The sequence below is a fragment of the Temnothorax longispinosus genome, chromosome 1 (assembly GCF_030848805.1).
Source record: "Temnothorax longispinosus isolate EJ_2023e chromosome 1, Tlon_JGU_v1, whole genome shotgun sequence".
NCBI lineage: Eukaryota > Metazoa > Arthropoda > Insecta > Hymenoptera > Formicidae > Temnothorax > Temnothorax longispinosus.
In genome coordinates, this window is record NC_092358.1 from 27,708,706 (window position 1) to 27,730,541 (window position 21,836).

The 21,836-nt window shown below is 39.6% G+C and overlaps 2 protein-coding genes across 3 annotated transcripts in view; both read left to right on the plus strand.

Moving 5' to 3' along the window:
* The first annotated feature begins 621 nt into the window (after window positions 1-621).
* On the plus strand, window positions 622-8,021 carry LOC139822622 (serine/threonine-protein kinase VRK1). 2 transcript variants are annotated; one of them, XM_071794521.1, is made up of 10 exons: window positions 622-1,489; window positions 2,936-3,108; window positions 3,224-3,349; window positions 3,485-3,681; window positions 3,783-4,023; window positions 4,293-4,493; window positions 4,584-4,804; window positions 4,904-5,172; window positions 5,267-5,397; window positions 5,813-8,021. In XM_071794521.1, exons 2-10 carry the CDS (start codon window positions 2,943-2,945, stop codon window positions 5,887-5,889), a joined length of 1,629 nt encoding a protein of 542 aa, XP_071650622.1. In that variant the 5' UTR covers window positions 622-1,489; window positions 2,936-2,942; the 3' UTR covers window positions 5,890-8,021. The 2 variants fall into 2 exon arrangements, with proteins under 2 accessions (XP_071650622.1, XP_071650614.1); XM_071794513.1 differs by having other exon boundaries at window positions 623-1,503.
* A 1,940-nt stretch (window positions 8,022-9,961) lies between these two features.
* The window catches only part of Gefmeso (Guanine nucleotide exchange factor in mesoderm), a 40,982-nt gene continuing 29,107 nt past the window's right edge, over window positions 9,962-21,836 (plus strand). Inside the window, exon 1 of the mRNA XM_071794556.1 lies at window positions 9,962-10,362. Within this exon, the coding sequence (XP_071650657.1) occupies window positions 10,278-10,362 (85 nt within the window). The 5' untranslated portion in view covers window positions 9,962-10,277. The remainder of the gene's footprint in view (window positions 10,363-21,836) is intronic.

Here is a 21,836-nt window from a genome sequence, read left to right on the forward strand (position 1 = left end):
TTATTTATTTTACAAACATTTTTAAACAAAAATTTAAACATTTTTTTCGATGATTTTTGGAACACTCTGATGTTAGATATAATTTCTCTTTCTACCAATATATAGACTTCAATCTCGGTTTTATTTACTTTTCATCTTTTTCTAGTTCTAAGAACTAGAAAAAAGTAAAAAGTGAAGTAAAGAATAAAAAGTAAGTCAAACCAAAGATAATTTACTTTTTACATTTTTTTCTAGTGCTAAGAATAAAAAGAACGGCATTTTCCAGTTCTAAAAAATTAGAAAAAGGTAAAAGGTAAACAAGATTAAAGTTTATCTACATTGATAAAAATGAACATAAAACTGTGAAAATAGCGTTTCCACGATGCCGGCGTTCCGAACGTCCCGAAAAAAAAAATTTAATTTCCTCGCTGCCGGTTGTGGGTGCCGGTTTGACGCGGAGTTCACACGCGTGCAACGTAGCACTTCGTCCGGCGTCCAATGAGCGAACGCGTTGCTTAGGGACTCCAGCCGGGGGACACCGCCGTCCCTAGGAGACCCGCCTTCCTATTGGACGCCGGACGTCGTCGGCTGTGGACGCGCGCGGTTGCGAATTCCTCATTGGCCAATCGCTGTCCGTTGCGTTCTGTCATTTTCGAAAAAAAAAGCCCGAGGTCGGCTCGGCTGGCCGAAAGCCGAGAGCTGTCCGCTTGTCGCGCGATCCGCGCTACTCCTACGCGAGGAGTGTCATCGGAGACGGGTTCCAGCTGATCGGCGCACCCGCGAGAAGAAGCGGTGTTTACGAGGGGGTGCGATGTGATTCGTCGCGTCTCGGTGCGGACTGCGGAGAAGCGCGCGAGTACCCGAGGCGGACTGCGGAGAGACACGTCCGTCGGCCGAGAGCGGCGGCGGCGGCGGCTGTCCTGTCGCTGTCGCGACGAACATTGGCAGGCGCGTTCGGCTTCGAATGCGCTTCCCACTCGGCACCGTCGGCTGGTCGACGAGACATCGCCCTCGCGCATCCCTCGAACGTACGCGGCAACCCGGGAAATCGCGCGTCAGACGTCGCGGGTTCGTGACGCGCGATCGAGACGGTCCGCGTCCTGCTCGTTAAGCCTATACTTTCCTTCGTGCGTCGTGCGTTGCGACTCTTCCTCGTACGCACCCGCGCGTCTTCGAGGAGAGGCACCGGCTGATCGTCGTGCGCGATACCTCAAAGCTTCGAACGACGACGCAGGACGCAGTCGACGCCGCAGTACGCACACGTATGCGCCGGCGGCCGGGCTTCCGCTAGTTCCGGTCGCGATCCCCGTTGTGTATAACGACTAACCTCATGGTATGCGTCTGGCGTCCAGTGACTCCTAACAGTCCTAACAGACTGCGAACTCTCTCTCTCTTGTTCGAGACGTTCTTTCCGCGAGTGCTCGCCGTTCAGATGCGCGATATGAGTTCCTCATGTTAAACTAATAGGCCGATACAAAAAAAAAGTAGAGAAAAAAAGATTATTAGAAAAGTACGTACGTCCATGTAAGTATACGCTGTTATGTAGAAAGGCATGTTGATGCGTTTGGTTTTCATATATATTTAAATTCGATGTTGTCAGCGATGCTCCTATTATCGGCGATATCAAAATGTATTTGTAATGAACGCTCTCATGTGTGCACGAAGATCCGTTATTATTATTAGAGTCTTCTGGCTTATTTTACGTAATTAATTAATCGACACGTTTGCGAGGGATTTTATTCGTTTCTCTGTACTCGTGAATTGTATATAAAAGTGTCGTAGGATCATTATGATGATTTACCGTCGTTTAACGTTGCATCATGTAAATCAACGTGTTGCCAAAAATTGTCGCAAGTACGCCCTTAAAAGTCATAATTTTCGTCTGTCGCTAATTCGGTTGCTTGCACTATTTCACATTGGTTCTAAAGTGCGTTGTACATAAAGATAGTTAAGCACAGAAACATAATATTGAGACTTTGACGGATAAAACATCTGATATACTTATATCTCGTTAAGAATGTAGCGATATAAACATTGGATATTTTACGAATCAAGATACATTTACGTCATGTTCTTGGTGATTTTAATCACTTCATGTATAATAGCTTTTAGTGTGCAAAGTAGTGCAGGTGATTAAATTTGCTATTTGTGATATGCCGTAATCATTAAAGAATATTCAGTATAGTCTTCTTGTCGATTTACAACAATTCCTATGTACATATCGATATTTTAATTTATATCCTGCAATAGAGTTTCAGCTCTACGTATAGTAATAAACAGTATTCTTAAAAAAGAGCAGTGTTTTGTTGTGCCACATGGTGCATTTTATTTGATTGGATCGTCGAGAAAGGATTAAATCATTGGTATAAATGCGAAGAGTAATAAAATAAATATATATATACTTCATATATCTATTAAAGAGTATAATTTAGCATATATCTGTCTTAATCGAGAGAAATATATACGACTTTATGTTCTTTAATATTATGTACTAAACGTCTGCTTTTTATTCTTAATTACAAATGTATATGTAGACATCCTTAATATTGTAAAAATTTGTCTACGCAACTATGAAACTAATATACACGATATATACATATATTGTATGTATTATTTTAACAATAAAATATTTCTACATAATTAATATTAGCTAAAGCATCTCAAAAAATGTATACACAGGCGGCATTTTTTAAGAAATAAATGAAAAAATAAAGTGTAAGATTATTAATATCCTTGACGTGTGTGTGTTTCTTCTTTGTATAAGGTTGCGAGATTTGTTTTATATAATTTATTGCTATCACATTTGTGTCAAATATGTTTTACTTCTCACGATACAATTTTGATAGCAAGAATAAATGTCGAATGATTCTCTCTGTGTGAGATGTGACGAGTCGCGTTACTTTTGTCAAGTCAATAGTGAATTTAATATATTATATATATGAATGATTTTTAATAGCGATAGGATGCCACCAAGACGAGCAGAGGAGGTGCCTATGAAGAGAGTGGCAGCTGCAGGTTGTAAGTTACCAGCGCAACTGCCAGCGGGAGAAATCTTAACGGACATTACACAGAATAAATGGAGGCTGGGAAATACCATTGGATATGGTGGTTTTGGAGACATTTATCTCGGTAAATATTTTTACATTTATAATCTGTTTTTACTCATAACTTTGTTACAACTGTATCATGTATTTCATATATGTAGAACTATGTATGAATTATAACACTGCTTTTCCTTCCACAGCCTCTAATGACGTCACATCACCTGTTGGTCAAGATGCAAAATTTGTCGTAAAGATCGAACCTCATAATAATGGGCCATTATTTGTTGAAATGAATTTTTATATAAGAGCAGCACGCAAGCACATGAGTAAGTAACATGCATGTAACAAAATTTATATTCAGTTACATTTATAATTTAGAGATATATATATCTCTAAATCTTTATGTATATACATATACACATGGAATGATTGTACCTTTGATATTCTGGTATATTTTACAGTCAAAAGTTGGTGTGAGTCTCAGGGAAAGAGAAGAATCGGTGTTCCCACATATGAAGGATCAGGCTCTCACGTTTATCGAGGTCAACGATACAGGTTTCTAGTGATTCCGCGATACGGAGTAGATATCGGAAAACTATTCCTATCCCATAGGAAGAAATTACCAACGAGACTGGTTAATACATTAGCTGTACAAATGGTGAGTTTCACTCTTGGAATTGCGAGTTTTGTAATTAATAGCCGATTAAATTGAGTTTATGGTTACTCAAAAACTGTAATACCTCTCTCTTTTTTTAATAGTTGGATACGTTGGAATATATTCACAGTAAGGGATATGCTCATGCGGATATTAAGGGACCAAATATCTTGTTGTCGGATGGTAATGGAATAGGAAAGGAAAAATCTATGGCGTACTTAGTAGACTACGGACTGGCATATCGTTTCCGCACAGGAACCGGTGAACATAAACCATTTGTACATGATGAAAGAAGAGCTCACGAGGGCACTTTAGAATTTACATCGCGGGACGCTCATCATGGAAGTATGTCGATCATTTCAGTAACATAAAGAAACATATTTTCGTATACTTGTAATTGTTTTGTGTATCAAGATTATAAAAAATATATAATTTTCTTCCTCAAGAAAAGTTGATGAGAATAATCAAGCTGTTTAATATTAGCAAAGAATTGTTAAATTTATTAAAATAAAGAGCAATTTAATGCGTAACGGTATTTGACAAACTAAGCTTTCTCCTATTCGTTAAATGAAATTAAATTACTTCACGCTTTCATTAGATAAAATATTTTTCAGCCCATTCAAGGAGAGGAGATTTAGAGACTTTAGGATATAATATTCTACAGTGGATGTGTGGAAAACTACCTTGGGAGAAAGATAGTGATGAAATCGATTTTGTTATGGATCCCGAAGAAGTTCATCAACAAAAAGAGATTCTCTTATCAGACTTGCCTCTATTTATGGACAAGTGCTTTCCTCATAAGAAAAAACCACCAGGTTAGTAAAAATATTATGTATAAGTAACCAATAAAAAGATTTGTTCTAGTACGTTATATATTATTTTATATAATATTTATTTTTTTATAGCTGCAATCATGAAGTATATGAAGTACATTACTGAGCTAGAATTTGAGACCAAGCCCAACTATTCCTATTTACGGAATTTATTTCTACACAGTAGCCAAGATGGCAATATTCCTACATGTCTGTATAATATGAAAGAGTCAAATGAAAATCTTACAAGCTCTATATTTTTCGAGCGACCATATTTGAGAGAGAGGAAACCTTGCAGGCCTGTAAATGGCGAGGTAAAAATTTACTTGAATTTAAAGTATCTGCTAATTCGTAAGCTCATACATACACGATACACGCACAACTGATTATTACTTTGATATTATTTGCTCTAGATACGAATAACGCGAAATACGCAGCCTAAGCCACCAGTTCAGAAAAGAGAGTTTAGTTGGGAAGCGGTATTAGCGCTGCATCCAGACAAACTTGCGAAAATCAGTACTCAACTGCCACCTTCGCCTCTCACACCGCCTCTTACACCACCATTGCCCGAGTCTCCGCGGCCACCGTCTCTGCCGACGTACGCAATGCTAGAAGTACTTCGTAAAATGAAGGAGAGGCAATCAGGTTCATTTAGGCATAAAGCTCCACCAAAATCGTCGGAGTAAATATCCAGTTTTGCAGCTCATATATATATTTTTTTTACATTACTATCTTTACTAGCGTTGTTTTAATGGTCTGGTTTTTCGAATCTCCAGTAATGAACTCAAACCAAAATGGATGACACCCGCAATGGAAGAAGTTGCGCGTTTAAGAAAAAAGATCGAGACGGTACCCAACTCCCAAAATAGTTCGCGAGTGACACGTTCACGTATGGCAAAGAGAAAACGTAAGATTGTATTTCATATACATATAGATATGTAAACATTGAAACATATAGTATGATCTGCTACTACTGCATTTTTAATTAATATCAGATTTAGGCAATAATTTATTACGAACCAAGCATTTATTAAGTCAACTTTAATACGTTATTGATGTAGTAGCGAATTGAGTGGCCAGTTTTTGATACTGTCAGAAGGATTAATTTGTAAGAAACCATTTTACAGTCATATAAATTATAACATTAAACCAAGTTTGAGAAATACCACTGACACTTTTTGTTAGAAAAAAATTATTTCTGTAAATTTGTTAGAAAAGTTTGTTATTAGAAATTTATGCGGTAATGCTGAGCCATTATATGTATACTTCTTGATTTAGGAATAATATAACTTATATCTAATATATATTTACACATTATATAGGATTTGAAGCTCAGGAACAAGAGATTAAGGACGACCCGACCAAGGTTACTCATAAAAGAAGGAAAGGCTCATCTTAAAAGGAAACTGGGTCCTATTAGTATTATAAAGACTTCTGACAATGATACCATCGGCATTCACTTTAATAGGAAATATGAAATTAAGTATTATTTCACAAAATCTCATCCATTGACGATGTTTTATAGATATACATCGCGCCAATTTGTTTAAGACTGCTTCATCATTATATAATTTGCTCTTTGATAACGTTATCCGATACACAGGATAGAACTTTTAAATAGTTATATAGTGAACAAAATAGCGGTAATATTAATGAATAATACTAAGTGACTTCCTACTATGAAACTGCAGAGATTCGATAGAATTAATATGTTGATATAGAAACGTTGATTGTGTGGATGTCGTAATATTTTTGAAGGTGTCTATGCAATGTCTATTGATTTACGATTGTACAAGTAAACTTTGCAATTTAGTTATTAGGTTGAATTTATTTAACGTTGATATTGCGCAGTGTTATAGGTGTGATATTACATTAAAATCAATCAGATTAATCAATATTTTAGTTACATATTTATAATCTAATTGGACAGTAATATACAATGATTGATTTAACATATAGCAGGCAATTGTAAAACTTTTCACATTCTCATCTCTTGATCTTTGAACAGATATTCAGATACAAAAATAAACTTACGCAAAATAGCAAAGATAATTATATAAAAAAAATTATGATGGATAAATACGGATAATACATCACAAAATCTTGTTTTAAGCATATTCTTGTGCAATATATAGTAGATCATAAAGAAATATCAAAGTAAAGAGGTAACGTGAATCTGTCTCTTTATAAAAATCTTGTTTTCCATAAGTACTGTGTCTTTCCCTATTTAACTGCTCAAGGATAATTGTAAAATATTAAGGAATTATCTATGTGTTTACATATGTGACTTGATCAACGTTTCATACAAGATTGAGCAGTATAGGAAGAGGATAGCACAGATTCTTTGCGCATTACGCACGTTGCGCGCTTTCCTTTGTTAACATCGACCCTGTAAATACGGCATTTCTTCATGAAACTAATTCGTTTCGCTAATTTTTACAATAACGTATTTCAAAGGTATATTAATTTCAATGGTAATCGTAATGTAATATACATTAAATATACATTAAATTTATGACACTTAAATCATCATGACACGTAAAAGTGGTTCTGATGTTTGAAGGAGGATAATAAGATTCACCACAGAGAGAAGAACAGTAGTAAAACATAATGACCGAAATAACCACGTTCTTTTATATGCTGTACGAGTGAGAGATTTGATAAATCGATCGCATAACTTTTTGAGCTTATATATCGGAAGTACGCGATTTAGTCAAATTTACTTTCACACTATGCTGTGACTTTTTATCTTCGATAGTGTTAGGTAGGTATCTCTAATCTCTAAGTTTAGGAAACATTTATTAATTGACGTTTAATCATTGTTAACGCTTCGGTTATCGTGATTCACTTACTGATTTATGTTAAAACTTTTTTACAATACATTTGTGATAATTTATTTCTATCATCTTAAGTTAATGTATACATTTATATATGTACCTGTGTGCCACTAGAACATCGTCACTGCTAGAGACTAACTGTCATTGATCGCGCATCATTCGTATTTATATTTTATTTTTACTTGCGAAATTTTTTCATCATTTTGTTTCAGTGCAGAAATGGTAGGTACTTGATATCCTGGAAAGTATCCAAGAAACTGTCTGTTCAATTAAATTCCGCGCGCGAGATAGATTTGGAAGGATAATGGCGAATTCTCTTTGCAGAGAGTCTTATCCATTCAATATTTTATACGGCCAAATATATTATTACTTTGTATAAGTTGATATCTGGCAATAAAACGAACTTTATAGTGGTAACAAATAAAGTCACAAGGGCGCATTAATTCTCCTAAGTATTGTTAGAGAAACACCTATTGTTTCGTAAGGCGCGATAATTTAAGTTTAAGCGAGAGAGATGTGTAACTACGATCGGAGATGTAACTACTAGATAATCACAGAAGAAAAAGTGTATGTAAAAAAAAAACTGTATTAGATTATATATACTCGCATCGGCATTTTTCTTATATAGCGATCTTGTATATGTACGTTGTTTATTACGATGCGAAATATAAAACGAATATATGTATGATCAATAGATGGAATGATTTCTTTCCTCCGTATTATTGCCTGCAGAATTATAAATATTTATTATATATAAATAGAAATTTATATTTACTATATAAATAGAAATTTATATTTACTATATAAATTATTAAATTAATACGTGTGTTAATTATTACTGCAAAATGATCGCATGTGGATAATTAACTGTTATTAATTAAATTTCGCCATTTCCCTTTTTCATTACTCGTTTTCGCAAAAAAAAAAGAAATCATACAAAATATTACAAATATATAAAAAAAATTGTGAAATAATCAACAAGTTGAGTTTCTAAATTGTATTAAATTAAATCGGCATGCGATTAGCTTCGCAATATTAAAAATGTATTAACAAATAGAGTGAGCAAAGAAAATCGATCTGGAAATTATATCAATTCGAAATAATCCGAACGTAGGAGATGACCCGAAATGGAGCTCGGAATTTTACAATTATTTCCGCTCGGTGCAAGAATTAACAATAACAATAGCAAAGAGATTCATTCTCGAACGCTGCGATCGATTTATCTTCGAAAGGCTGATCTCCGATAAATATCAGAGACACGTGCTCGAATGCTCGTCGTTTCGCTTTCGATTTTTCGGAAAGCAAGATAATTTTCGTTCGCGCCGGAGGGGCGAGACATCCTAAACGCGTTCAGAGAGCATTCATTCTCCATTCATCCCGCCGTCGCGGGATGCAACGGCGAGCGCCGGCCGTCTAATAATAGAACGCCGGCGATTCCGTGGATGTATCGTGCGGCGCGTAGCGGGCCCCTAATATATGCGCGCGTATAGGTGCGTGTATATTCCACGCTCCTCGAAAAAATAAACGCAGCCCGGCGCGGGGGGTAAAGGGCCGGGGAAGCGGGGGGGGGGGAAGGTCATAAGAATGTGTAGCAGCGACTTTCACGGCGCCTGGTTGAGCAATATATATATATATATATATATTCGGGAGATCTTTTATTTCGAGAGAGACGTTGCGCCGCTCGTTAATATATTCCACGCGATGCCGCATCTCACACGGTTCCACTTTCTCATCGAAACACCTCGGATATATCTTCCGAAATACCGCTCTTTCGACAGTTCCCGAGAAAGATTCCAGCGGGTCGTATTGGCCGTCGGGGGCCAATGATGTCACTTCGAATTAACTTTAAGCACGGATATATAGATAAAAAAATCGTCCAACAAATGTCAGTTATATTGCTCGTATTTTCTGATTTTGTGTAGTAATTGAAAAAGTCGATTGGATATACATATATATAAATATCAATTAAAAAAGTTATATGTATAAAAGTTGGCGTATGACGTACATAAACAGTAATATCAATATTAATTATATAATCAGATATATTTTATATTACATGCACTGATATTACCATTACTATGACAAATCTTATATCAATAACATTCATATAGTAATTTAATAACAGTAATTCTGATTGTAATTATCTAAAAACTACGATAACATCGAAATTAAGAAAATATCAATTACATATTAGCATTTATTTTATGATACTCTAGCATTGTACGTTTTTATAAAGATAGGCGTATATAAGTATATATATCTTATTTTCAGTATACAATAACATTCTCAACAAGATTCGACATTCGGTCTCTCTTGTCTTTTACAGTACACGTATACGGTACAATACAAATAAATTTGCATTTCTATAGAAACGCGGGGTATTCGACTCGGAGGATTGTACATTTCGCAGAATTCTCAGGAACCTCCCGTTGGTCCGCGGGATCGTTCACCCTCGGTGATTTCGGCCGCCGCGCCGCGCGCCAACCGTTGGTGTTGGTGTCAGTCGCGTTTCATCCTGCGACCGCGTCGTGTGCGATGTGTACAGCGCAGCGCGCACGGTGCCTGCTCCGACCCGTCGGCTTTGCTCCGCGATCGCTCACCCTCCTCGGCGAGTTTTGGCCGCGCCGGCGGCCGGCCGCGTCAGTCGGTGGTGTGGTGTGTGGTGTGTCAGTCGCGTGTCGCGTTCCGTCCGGCGTGCGCGCGTACGTACGCCTCTCGTTCGTCGGCCCCGTCTCGATCGTTCACCCTCCTCCCCCGATCGGCGGATATACTTTCGGCGCCGAAAGACATGTCAGTCGTGATCGGCGCGCGCTCGTGGGCGCGCGTCCGCCTCGCTCGGCACGGCCCGTCGCGATGTGACGCGCGATGATCGTGGCGCGTCGCGCGAGTAGCAACGCGGTAACGTGTTGTTGTTGACGATCGACGTGGGACGTGGGACGCGATTCACGCGATGGACTGCAGCGAGGCGGACGCGGAAGCTGCGAGCGTCAACGCCGTCGACTCCGACGGCTCGGTTAGCTGGGAGGACTTTTTCGGTGAGTGAGAAAAACAAATGCATACCTATACATATGAGAGAGATATGCGTATACACATATATATTCTTATTTTTTTCCCATTACATTTATTATTCATGGAAATACGGTTTCGGCTTGTGGACCGACAACCGTGCGCTACGATTGTGCGTCGCGACTTCGGTTTGAAATTGCCTGCGAAACACCGCCGCGCGCTTTGCAGTTCAACTCGTGGCGCGAACGTCACGCGTAGGCCTGGGCTGGGACAGATAAAAGTGCGGGCGCACGCACTCTCGAAACGGACGACCCGGATTAACGTGCGTCTCGCGCGCGCTCATTGCGCCTGCCGCCTAATGACGCGCAATCGCGTCTTTCTCCTCGGCGCGGCGCGGCGTGTTTTTGTCCATCCGACTCCGACGCGATCGCGCGGAACTCGCGGCTCCTCGGCGCGCCTTTTATTACGTTTCTCACACTTTGCGCGAAACCTTAGCGTTGGCTGCCGCTCGCATTTCGAGACCGGAAAAGGAGAGAAAGAGAAAAAGGTATAAATAGATGTAGAAAGTACCAGTCGAAGAGAGAGAAAAGGCGGACCATCGGCATCGTATATCGTATAAATGTTGAACCGTCGATGCGTGCGAAAGATAGAATCCTGTTTTTCTACGAAACTGGGGTAACCGTATATTTTTTTACGCGTAGAAAGGAAAACTAGAACACTCGCAGTTGTTGACAAGGAAATGAGAACATTTATCGTGTGATTCCTTTGTCGACATTTGTTTATCAATTATTCGTTAAGAGAATCGTTCAAAATATTACACAGCATGTACCGCATGTTTTTTTTTATTTTCGCACGTATTTTCATGTATGCATTATTTTATTATAATATTTTAGTATATTATATTACATAATAAAATATTTTTTTTCACAATTAAAAACATCTATAGATAATAAATTTAAAAAATAATATAATTTATTGTGTAATATAATATAATAGGTGTAATATATAATTCTGGAAAACATTCTTTTTATATATCAATTTTTCATGAAATTTGTCTTTATGAACTTATATATTTACAAATTATTCTTTTAAACTTTTATAAATTAGAATTTTATCTTTTCTATCTTCTCTAATATCACTTCCTTTATGAATTCGGTATAGTTTTCTCTTCGGTGAAGATCGCCGTGATTTTCCTGCAATGTTTTCAGTGTATTCTTCCGGATTAATTATATCTTTCTGGAAGGTTGAGGAGAGCGTTCGCGTGGCGTAACACTTCTTCTTAGTTAGAAAGTCCTTCGCCCGTGGAAAATTATGCTATTTCATAATGACAAAAAGCGTAATTGAGACGTTACGCGTGTGTAGAGACGGGGCTACCGTAAGGTCAAGAAGCTAACTCGCGGACCAGTCGCCAGGATTAATCGCCTATAATAAATCGGCGCGTAAATCTCGCCTCTCTCGCTCGAGCACTCGAATTTCATTCGTCTCGGGTGGTTTTGCCGTCCGAAAGTATACCGCAGGTGCCTGGGTGCGTGGAGAAATAAATGATGATCGATATGCGTGTAGATGCAACGTCGAATAAGTAAATAGGGCACCTTTTATCATCGACCATATCGTCGGCTTAATATTAATTCATGAGTTGTAAACATTATTGCAGTATTTTGAATTATGCGTCGGTTACCAATCTTAAACTCATTTTAAATGATGTATGATTCATGTCAGACTTTAGATAGATAGAATATTTTTCCTATTTTTAATCGTACGTACCGTGTAACGCGAAGAATATTTGAAGAATCAGAAATAACATACATATAAATCATATACATATTAAAACATATAGCTAAATGGCATATTTATAAAATTATAAATATGGATTTTATCTTGGTCGAATTATAGGGAACGTTATTGCTCCGCCAAAAACTGAAATGCTACCTCAATTAAATCGATAATAATAAATAACTTGCAAAAACTGAAATGCTACCTCAATCTAGATCGATATTAATAAAAACTTTAATATTACTATGCTTATAATTTAATATTATTATGTTGATAAGCATTTTATAAATCTCGTTATTGTCAAGAAATTTATTGTGAAGGATATCACCTCAACCAGAGGTTTTATTCTAGTTTATGAGATTCCAAGGGCGAATTCGCGATAGAGCCTAAGACGTCCCCTATATACGATCGATATTAACGCGTAGCGCGAGATATGATAACAATATTGATCGTTTAACGTTTAAGTACAGAAGATTATGTCAAACGTATTGAAGAAAACAAAACGTGTTTGATTTTTCACAACGAGACTTGCTCAATATAAGTATCGTTAAAGTGTTACGTCGCGCAACATTAGCTCTGTTTGAGACTCTTATCATCGATGGAAATAAACGTCTTGCGTCACCTTTATATTTGTAATCCTTTTAATAAACTAATTTAATAATTTTTCAATAAACTAACAGTTGTAAACACAATTTTTTTATATATCTCACGTCACATGTATAAGACTATACATATACATATACGTAGTCTATGCATGTGAATGTGGAAACTACACATTCGGACAAAAAAAGCCTCCGAAAGTTCTTGGATTCGCGCTTTCTCCTCGGCTGGGTGCAAAACTTTTCGCCTCGCTTCTGCTCGCTCGCGGGTTGCTATACTCCGCGTGCAAAACGACGACCATTCGACCACTTCCAAGACAAGTGGTGGAGCTTAAGGATGCAATACCCGGCGTGACGCAAAAAACCGCCGCTTTGCCGGATGCAGCTTAGAGTGACGGCCAAACGCGCGCGCGCGCGTTCCTTTCTTACGCGTGTGCGTGTCGTCGTCGTCGTATGTATTCCTTGCCCTTTTACGCCGCGTCGCGGGCGAAAATTCGAGCGGTCGATCTCCCGTCTGGATCTGTATCCGCCGGTCCAAAAGTTTCTCGAGCCTTTCCGGCGGCACAAAGGGTCACCGTTGTACCTTGACCAGGCACATTAGACATTAAAATACGTCGGCAGCTTTCTAAATATAGCTGCAAAGTCTGTAACGCTCTTAAATTTCTCGAGTTTCAAATGTCGAAAGATCTAATTTCGTAAATTCTCGGAAATCCTCAAATCTCGGAGCAAACCAACTTTCTAAGCAAAGATTAAGTCTTAAAGAGATCTGTATTAGATTTTAAAAATTCCTCAAAAATTCGACAAATTTTACCGGGCTTATACGGAACAGTATTCGATGCAACGACGAACGAAAGTGCAAGGATGAAACCGCGTCGTTCGCTCGGTCGCTCGCATCGTCCTCGTGGTTCCGCGTGCACGCTCGAGACGAATAAACGACCGCGGCTCGATCTCGATGTGCCTCCTCGACGAGCGCCTTAGCCATCGGGACGCGATCCCGCGCGCGCATTTAAACGCCGATCGTCCTCGGCGAGGAGCATTTCCGCGGTTCGGCGACTAACATTCGGAATAGATATCCGGATCGTCTCGTGTATGTGTGTGTGTGTACGAGACCGGGCGTTCCGGGCCGCACGACATCGCGGCCACCACGATACTTACGGTCCTGGGTGGCGTGGGCCTCGACTGGAACGTGGGCGTGCACACGCCGCGCTTCTTGCTCTCTTCTGCGTCGGGAACGCCGAGGGCGACCCAGGAGAACGTAATGGATGGCGTTGGACATTTTTTCGAACGTACGAGAGATAACAGTTATCAAAACGTTAACGTAATGCTCTTCACGTTTCGACAGATGCGTTCGTGTCGCTCGACTGTTTTAGCGGCTTATTTATGGCCTTATGTAATTTATAGTATATCGAGAGATGGATTCGTGGCGTACCTACTAAATAAAAAATTTCTCGCTTACTTTGTCGCGCGTAAAAACCCTTCCTCGATGAAAGGAAGATCTAACGCATACACGAGGGTGAATATAATAATTGTTGTTGTGTGTTTGATAGAGTATCCTCATAGGAGAAAACAAGTCGCGGGACAGGGAGAGTATGTATGAAAGTTAGGGACACGCTAATAAAGAACACTATAATCGCCTATTAATCTCTTTATGGAAACGTAACAAATATTCCCCCATAAAGCATCATGAGTTGAAGAGAAACTTAATAGCAGGAAACGTGACTTTTGCACAACAGACATCACGCCCTCCTTTGCACAGAAAATATGTTTGCGTCGTCAGGGTTAATAGGAAAGTCCTCGGTGCGATGGGATAATTTGTATGCGAGAAAACATACACACACACACTTGTGTGCATAAATAGATCAAGTAACGCGATAACATCTCGCGTGAGGTGTGTGTGAAAATATAGCAACCCCGCGAAAGAGAAGCGTCTTTTTTTTTCTTTACCAAAGTAATGGATTTTTTTAGGACACATAATTTTTGAAAGCGATTATTTATATCTATTTTAGACAAAAATTAAATTTTAGGCAAAATTATTTTCTCCTCTCTATCTCTCTCTCTTTTTTGTCTCTTTTAAAAGACGAGTATACCATGTACTATGCCCACACGCAACTTGTGCCCGTGAGAGTCGCGGGCAACGCGCTTCTTCGGGGCAGTTTCTTACGCATGTACTACGTCTTACGCACGCACGGACCGTACGCGCGTGTGCGGCCAGCTTAGATCTTCATCCGAGACGCCATTGAACTTGATTTCCCGCGGCCTCGCTTGCACGTGCAGAAATTTTAAAGGAGAGCCGCATCGCCTGCGGCGGCGCAGGTTCGCTCGCGAGACCGGAACGTGCATCTCCACCGAGAGTCTCTTATCTCGTCTTCTTCCATTTAGCTAAACTTGACCAAATTAACGCTGGATGTACACGCAATGTGGCATTATCAATGACTCAGCCGGCTCGGCGTAAGGGAATGCAAAATCGATTTTTATTTGTTATATGTATTTACGTAATTTTTATCTCTATCGGAGCAAAGATCTTACTCGAGCAGCAAAGATATTTTTATCTCTATCCGAGTTCTTGCAAAGATATAGCGAAAGTTATTGCAAAGATCTTGCTCAGATGTAATAAATTTTATTATTTTTTGCTATATGATTTGCTGATAAGTCCAACTAATTATTATTCGCTAATTGGAAGACTAGAATAGTTCATAATAATATTTTGTTATTTGCATTAGTACAGTTTCTTTTTCTTAGAGATTTTTATTTGGTTATTTTCTATTAAAGATTTCGAGCGGAACAACAATCGGCGAGTTCGTTGTTGTGGCGATATCAATTGCCATTTATCGCGATTTCTTTTTGACAATGCACAATGACGCGAGCTGCTGGATAAACGCATTATCTAAACGGAATCGTCGTGCTCCCCTTTTCCTCTCCATCACGTCGTGTTCCAACATTCGCCGTTTACCATGACCGGGAGAGGATGTTTACGGGCTTTGTCCTTCTTCGCGCGAGCTCATATCCCCGCAACTTTTGATCACATTCGCGCCCACGCGAAAAGTGATACGATTTTCGTTGCACGAGTTGACATCTCTCGCGTTTGTGTCCTGCTCAATGTCCAAAAGAACATAAACTCTTAAGAAGATTGTCTCATTTAGAACATGGTAAAACAATCAATTTTAGATGAGTTTTCTTTAAAAACAAATGGGTTCTTATAAATAAAATAATATTCTTTTATTTCTTTTTTCATTTAAACAGGCATTAAGTAAGTTGTTTCTTAAACTGCAATCATATATGTATCTAAATCGGATCAGGAGAAACGGCAGTTTTTTATAACAATTAACGCATCGACGACGTTTATACCTACAATTTTTCCCTGCTCGGCGGCTCCGGTCGTGCGCGTCTCTCTCGTTAGCGAAATCAACGTGATCGCGGGATCGAGGAAGCTGGACGGCCGCGGCCGGTCTGACTCGGGAACCGGCCACGACGCGGAGTGTGAACGAACCTTTATCTCGATTTGCGCGCGACGACGCTTCGCTAAACGTATAAGGGAATCGTAACGAGTAGCGACATTAGGCATCCCGGCGACTTAACCCTCCCCGGTTGGCGGGGGTATCCGGTTTTATCAGCTGTACCCCGGGTATACACGCGAGCTCGATCACGCGGGACGAGAGAGAGAAAGAGAGACAGAAAGGGACCGGGAACGACCCGATCGGAATACGTGCGATCGCCTTTTTATCGTCGTCTTTATCCGCCGCACCGGCGCGGTTCACAACGGATACTGAATCCGGAATAGCGCGACCTGATCTGATGGACAAATCAGTTGGCACTTGACCTTTGACCCGCGACGTCCGCGTCTCTGTTGGACCCCGTTTTCTTATCCCTCTCCGTTTCTTCCATTTCTGTTCTCGTTATTTCTTAGCGTTCATCTAGTTCCGAGATAGCTAGTCTTAACACTCTAGCCGCCGTACGAGTGAGAGAGAAACGTTTAAGCTGGTATGTGTACACAGTTTATGTGGTACACATTTTTAACATTCCAAATAAATAAGGACGTGTGTAAGTTACGGGATGTCGTAATGGCAGTCCGGACGGCCGCAATAATTAGCTTGAGTTTACATATCGTCACTCGTATATTTTGACGAATGTCACGCGTAGTTTGCGAAGATTGCGAAAGCGCGAGGCGCGACACTTTAAATGTTGATAAAACGTTGCGAAAACTAAGCCACGGCTTAAATGCACATTCTGTGCACGTTCTAAATATTGTCTTCCGCAGGAATTATTCAGAAACGCGTTTTTCAAAAACTTGCATGACAGGGAAAATGATCAAACAATGACCAACGTACGAGTTGGCGCGTTGAAAATTTTTTTCATAGCAAATCCTAATTTAAATATAATTTACAAAATTTTATCGCTACAGAATATTCTGTGCATATATTCTGTGCATATATATTGTGTGCATACATGTACACACAAGTCAGTGTATACACGCGTCGTTTTCATCAAGCAAAGTTAAATGTCAAAGTAAAAGGAAATAAACGTCTCGAAAAATGGCTCGGTTATCTTGAGAAAACGTTGACCTCTTTCCAAGACCAATCGACTCGACATTCGAGCAGGTCGGGAAAAACTTGCATCGCTAACGCGCGTGTCGCTAATGTGCAACAGAGGTGTGAACGCATTCGTATGTCGTGCAATCTGTTGCGTGCATGAACGTGCCCTCGCACGATCTACTAATCGACGCGAATAATCTCCAATCTTTCGCGCACCGGCCCTCTTACCGATTTAACCGCATAATTAATATTCTGGCTCCAGTCAGATTTTATGAACGGGCATTCTCTTTGAAATTCAGGGTGAGAAATCTTATGAGTCTTCAGTCGGGAGAAAAATGTATGCTTTTTTGCTTGACAAAAAGATGAAACACAACGAAGAAGATAAAATAAATATGATATAAATTCAACGATGAAAAATATGAGAAGCTTCTTTGACGCAATTAATTCATTATATAAGTTACGTGTTAGACTCCCCATATAATGATACCGGATTCTAGGATAACGGAACGTAATTAATATCTCTCAGATATATATCGCACGCGGTAACTACACGAGGCGGCGCGATTTGCTCGCTATTTTCCGAGTACTTAATTTCGTGATGAGCGAGGGAGCGATCGGATCCAAGCGTTACGCGAATTAAACGAGGGACATCGATACGATTATACGAGCGCACAATTATCCGAGATATCGTTGATTTAAAATCGCCCGCGGCGCGTTTCGCCTGTCGGCGGTTGTGCCGGGTAGCACGAATCGCAGATACGCTCTCCGGAGAGCGTATATAATTGGCCTGTCGTCGAACTGCGGCCGGATTAATTCAGCTGTGATTAATTTGAGTACATCGCGGAATTATCGAAGGATATGGTCAGACATACGTGCGCCATGGAAAGGTATTATAATGCACCGCGTGTCTGCTGCACTCACGTCAAAAAATCACCGGCGAGCATTTTCGTTAAATGACGCTATTTTAAATTTTTTTGATTCTTTGAAAATTTCTAGAAAATCTAATGTAAATTGTTTTTTTTGTAAAATATTTTAAGATAGTAATATAAATAGAGAATATAAAGCAACCTAAAGTTTTAATTATTTTTCGAATAGAGAAGAAACAAAGTTGCAAAAGAAGGTTGCTTGTTTGGCAAAGAAGAAAAAGAATTCTTTTGCTTTAAATTCTTGTTTATTATGCATATTTATATACGGATGTTAACCTGAATGCTAAGAAAATTTGTTTTAAAACTCCTTTCTTACTTCTTCTCTAAAAAAATGTCTAATTTTTAAATATTTAATTTTTTTTTAACTTTTTAAAAATATAATTTAATCTATATTGAAAGCTTTCAAATTAGACGTGTAAATTTTTTCAAAACTCTCTCTCTCTCTCTCTTTGGGCGTTTTAACATTTTAAAATGGATTCGGACACGAATGAGTCACGCGCGTGCCATTTAAGGGTGCCGAAAGTGTATATGCCACGGGCTAGAGGAGAAGAAGCGCGTTCATGGAGCAGGAAGATGGCCACGTGTGTGCGCAGGTAGAGTTAGTGGAACGGTCGTTTTCCAAGTCGCACGTGCGCCGCCGAGATTGTATTTCTGGGAAGGTGTCGCCTTGCACAAAGCCCCGTGCCAAAAGGCCGCGACCGGACAGCCTGAAATCAATTTGCGGCTCGCAAAATGTCGCCGCACACCGCACCGTACCTTCCATGTCGCACGCGTTTGATGTCGATGCTCCGGTGTATTCGTCTCTCCGTTATTATAAGATTGAAGTTTATATGAATATATAATTATTAATATGAATATTAAATTAGCATATAAAGATGGATAAATCTAATTTTTTCAAAGCTGTTTTCCCAGCGTCTTTCTTATGCATTTTTATTAACAAGTATGTTGTCGACTGATCATAAATAACGAAGCTCGGATTAAATCGTTAGGATTATTTGGTCTTTTCTCTTTCCCGGCGTGCTCGTGATAAAATAGCGATGAAAGTGCGCGACGCTATACGCGCGGATCGCCGTAAGATTCATCGAATTTGACGACGAAGCACGCGAGAGTTGACTCCTGGAAGACTGTCAGTCGACTAACGGTGAAAATCGCCTCGCGCGTTCTATCGAGTTCGCGAAGCGCCGCAACCCGGCGCGCGGTCCGCTCCTTTCCTTTCCATTCCGTATACCTTTCACAGATTCACCGCGCTCCTGTAAATCAGTTCTTCCCCGCGATAAACGTGATCTTTGACGCGTTCCCGACGTAACTTGGGCACGCGCGCGGCAGCTTTTCGAAGGGTGAATCGAGTCGGCATTGCCGGTAAGCGCACGGAATTTAATTACGACATTATTCTTTCTTATCTTTTGAAGGAGTACCGTAGCGCGTTTTACTTGACTCTGATGATGTTTGAGAATCATGCTACGTATAAGTATTGAAAGAGAAATAGATTGGTTTTTAATCAGCTATCTTTGCCTAGTTGTTTTTTTTGGGGGGGGGGGAGCAGTTTCTAGGCGCGATGCACGGGGTGTTCCAAAAATCGCGTGTGTGTGTTCTCTCCATCGTAGCAACCAAAATCGAACTGATAATCGACGTATCTTGATGCTGAAGTTGGTATCTGAATACAATTTACAGTATTTTTTCGATATAATTATAAATACACTCTGTTTTAATAGAATTTTTTACGAATTAATTATTAAACATTGCAAAATAAAAATCGCGAAGAGGCGTAACAATCAGATCTTCGCGGACAATCCGCGTAAATGATTGTTCTCAATACTGCATTGTGATGAAAGGAGTGTCTTTTGGTCTTATTTCTATTTTCTTCTTCCGGACCACCCTGTACAGGTATCTCTGATCGTGGGCCGCGCAGGGCACGTGGTAGGCGAAATACGTCGCGTGTGCAGTGGCGTAACAGCGAACAAAGCCGAAAGATATCTCTCGCGAACGTGCCTGTTCGGCCAACGCATTTTCCGAACGCGATGCATATTACCACGATGCTAATTGATTCCCGTTCGCTCTTTGTGTCGCGAAAATATCTTGTCTACAAGAATCAGCGTCAGCATCAAAAACATATATGCGAAGTCGAGTCGGACAGTTTCGAGAAATGGCACTGATATCGAAGTTGTTTATCTCTTTCTTTAATCGAGATATATGATAAATGATTCAATCTGAACAAAGCCGTGTAAAATCGAAAGTATTAAGGTTTATCGCTCCATTTTACCGCGATGTCAATTTATTCTCTCGCTGTGCGTTGTGATTGTGAAAGGTCAAGAATAGAGAAATCAAGAAGTTAGGAATTGAAAAAATAAAAAAATGAAGGATAGGTGAAATACAGGATAGGTGAAAGTTTTTGGCGCAATTTTGCATTCGAAATGTAAAACTAATCTTGATTCGACGCATTCTTGAAATAAATTAAATGTTTCGATTTTCGTTGTTAATCGGTTAATTCTTGCTGCGCCCATGCGCCACGATCACAGAGCTACGAAAAGGAAAAAAAAGGGGGGAAAAACTTGTTCGAGGCCATGAGCCCGCTCGTACGGTTACGCTCCTATTACGTCGCGCGACAGCGTCGTGGGTGTAATGACAGCGACCAGGCTTACCAACGTATGTACTAAAATAATCATCGTACGTATCTCATATAGGGGGAGAGAGAGAGAAAGAGAGATGTCTCTCACCCGATATCGTCCAAGAATTTATCAAAGAACGATTATATTTTTATAAAACTTTATCAACCCTGTAGACAAATCCGTTATATATAAATACTTTTAAAAGTCGTATAAAACTTGCATATATCAATGAAATGCACACGAATCTTGCAATAGCTTGCCGAATAGAAATGTTACATAATAAAATTGTATATGTTATTAATATTATATTTATATAATTATAATATATATTATTAATATTGAATTGACTTATAAACATTATATAATATGGAATTAAAATTTTATATATGATTACTTAAAATCCTTACAAGCGCCGCAAATATCTGACAAATAGTGCAATCCGTTTATACTATAAACTTTATAGAACAGTGTAAGGGGATCACATCTGAAGTTATTATTTTAGAAAACAAAAGACTAGTAATCGTTGCACATGCGTAACTTGTGCTTGTTTCGTAACTGATATTGTTGATTTTGAATTTCTCGCAATTTGGAGCAGAGAGTGCCAGTGATTTACCTCGAGCATTCAGATTTGCTTGGCGACTTGGGGATTAAAGATCGTCCGACAATTTTGGGACGAATACACTTGTCCTGCCAAGTTTCGTCCCAATTGCTATTTAATTGCCGAAACCTGACAGTGACGCCAACCTCGGCGCTCATCGGGCCGTCGCGCGTCGCGTCGTTCCGCGGACTCGTTCTAGACCGGTTTTGCTCCTCTCGCAGCCGACCGCGCGGAAAAGTGCCGCCGCGAAACGAGACGTCGCGTGACGTAGTGCGGCACATCGCGAGATCCAAAATATTTTAACGCGAGTGGAGTTCGTACCGGAAAGAGTCAAACGAGACGCATTGTTAAGAAAGAAAGTCAATTCCGCGTTTTTTCTTTAAAAGAAGACGTAAGACGCTTGATGGAGGTATGTTTATGATTTTCTTTCGACATTTCTAACTCCAGAAATTATGTCATAAAGTTATGTCGA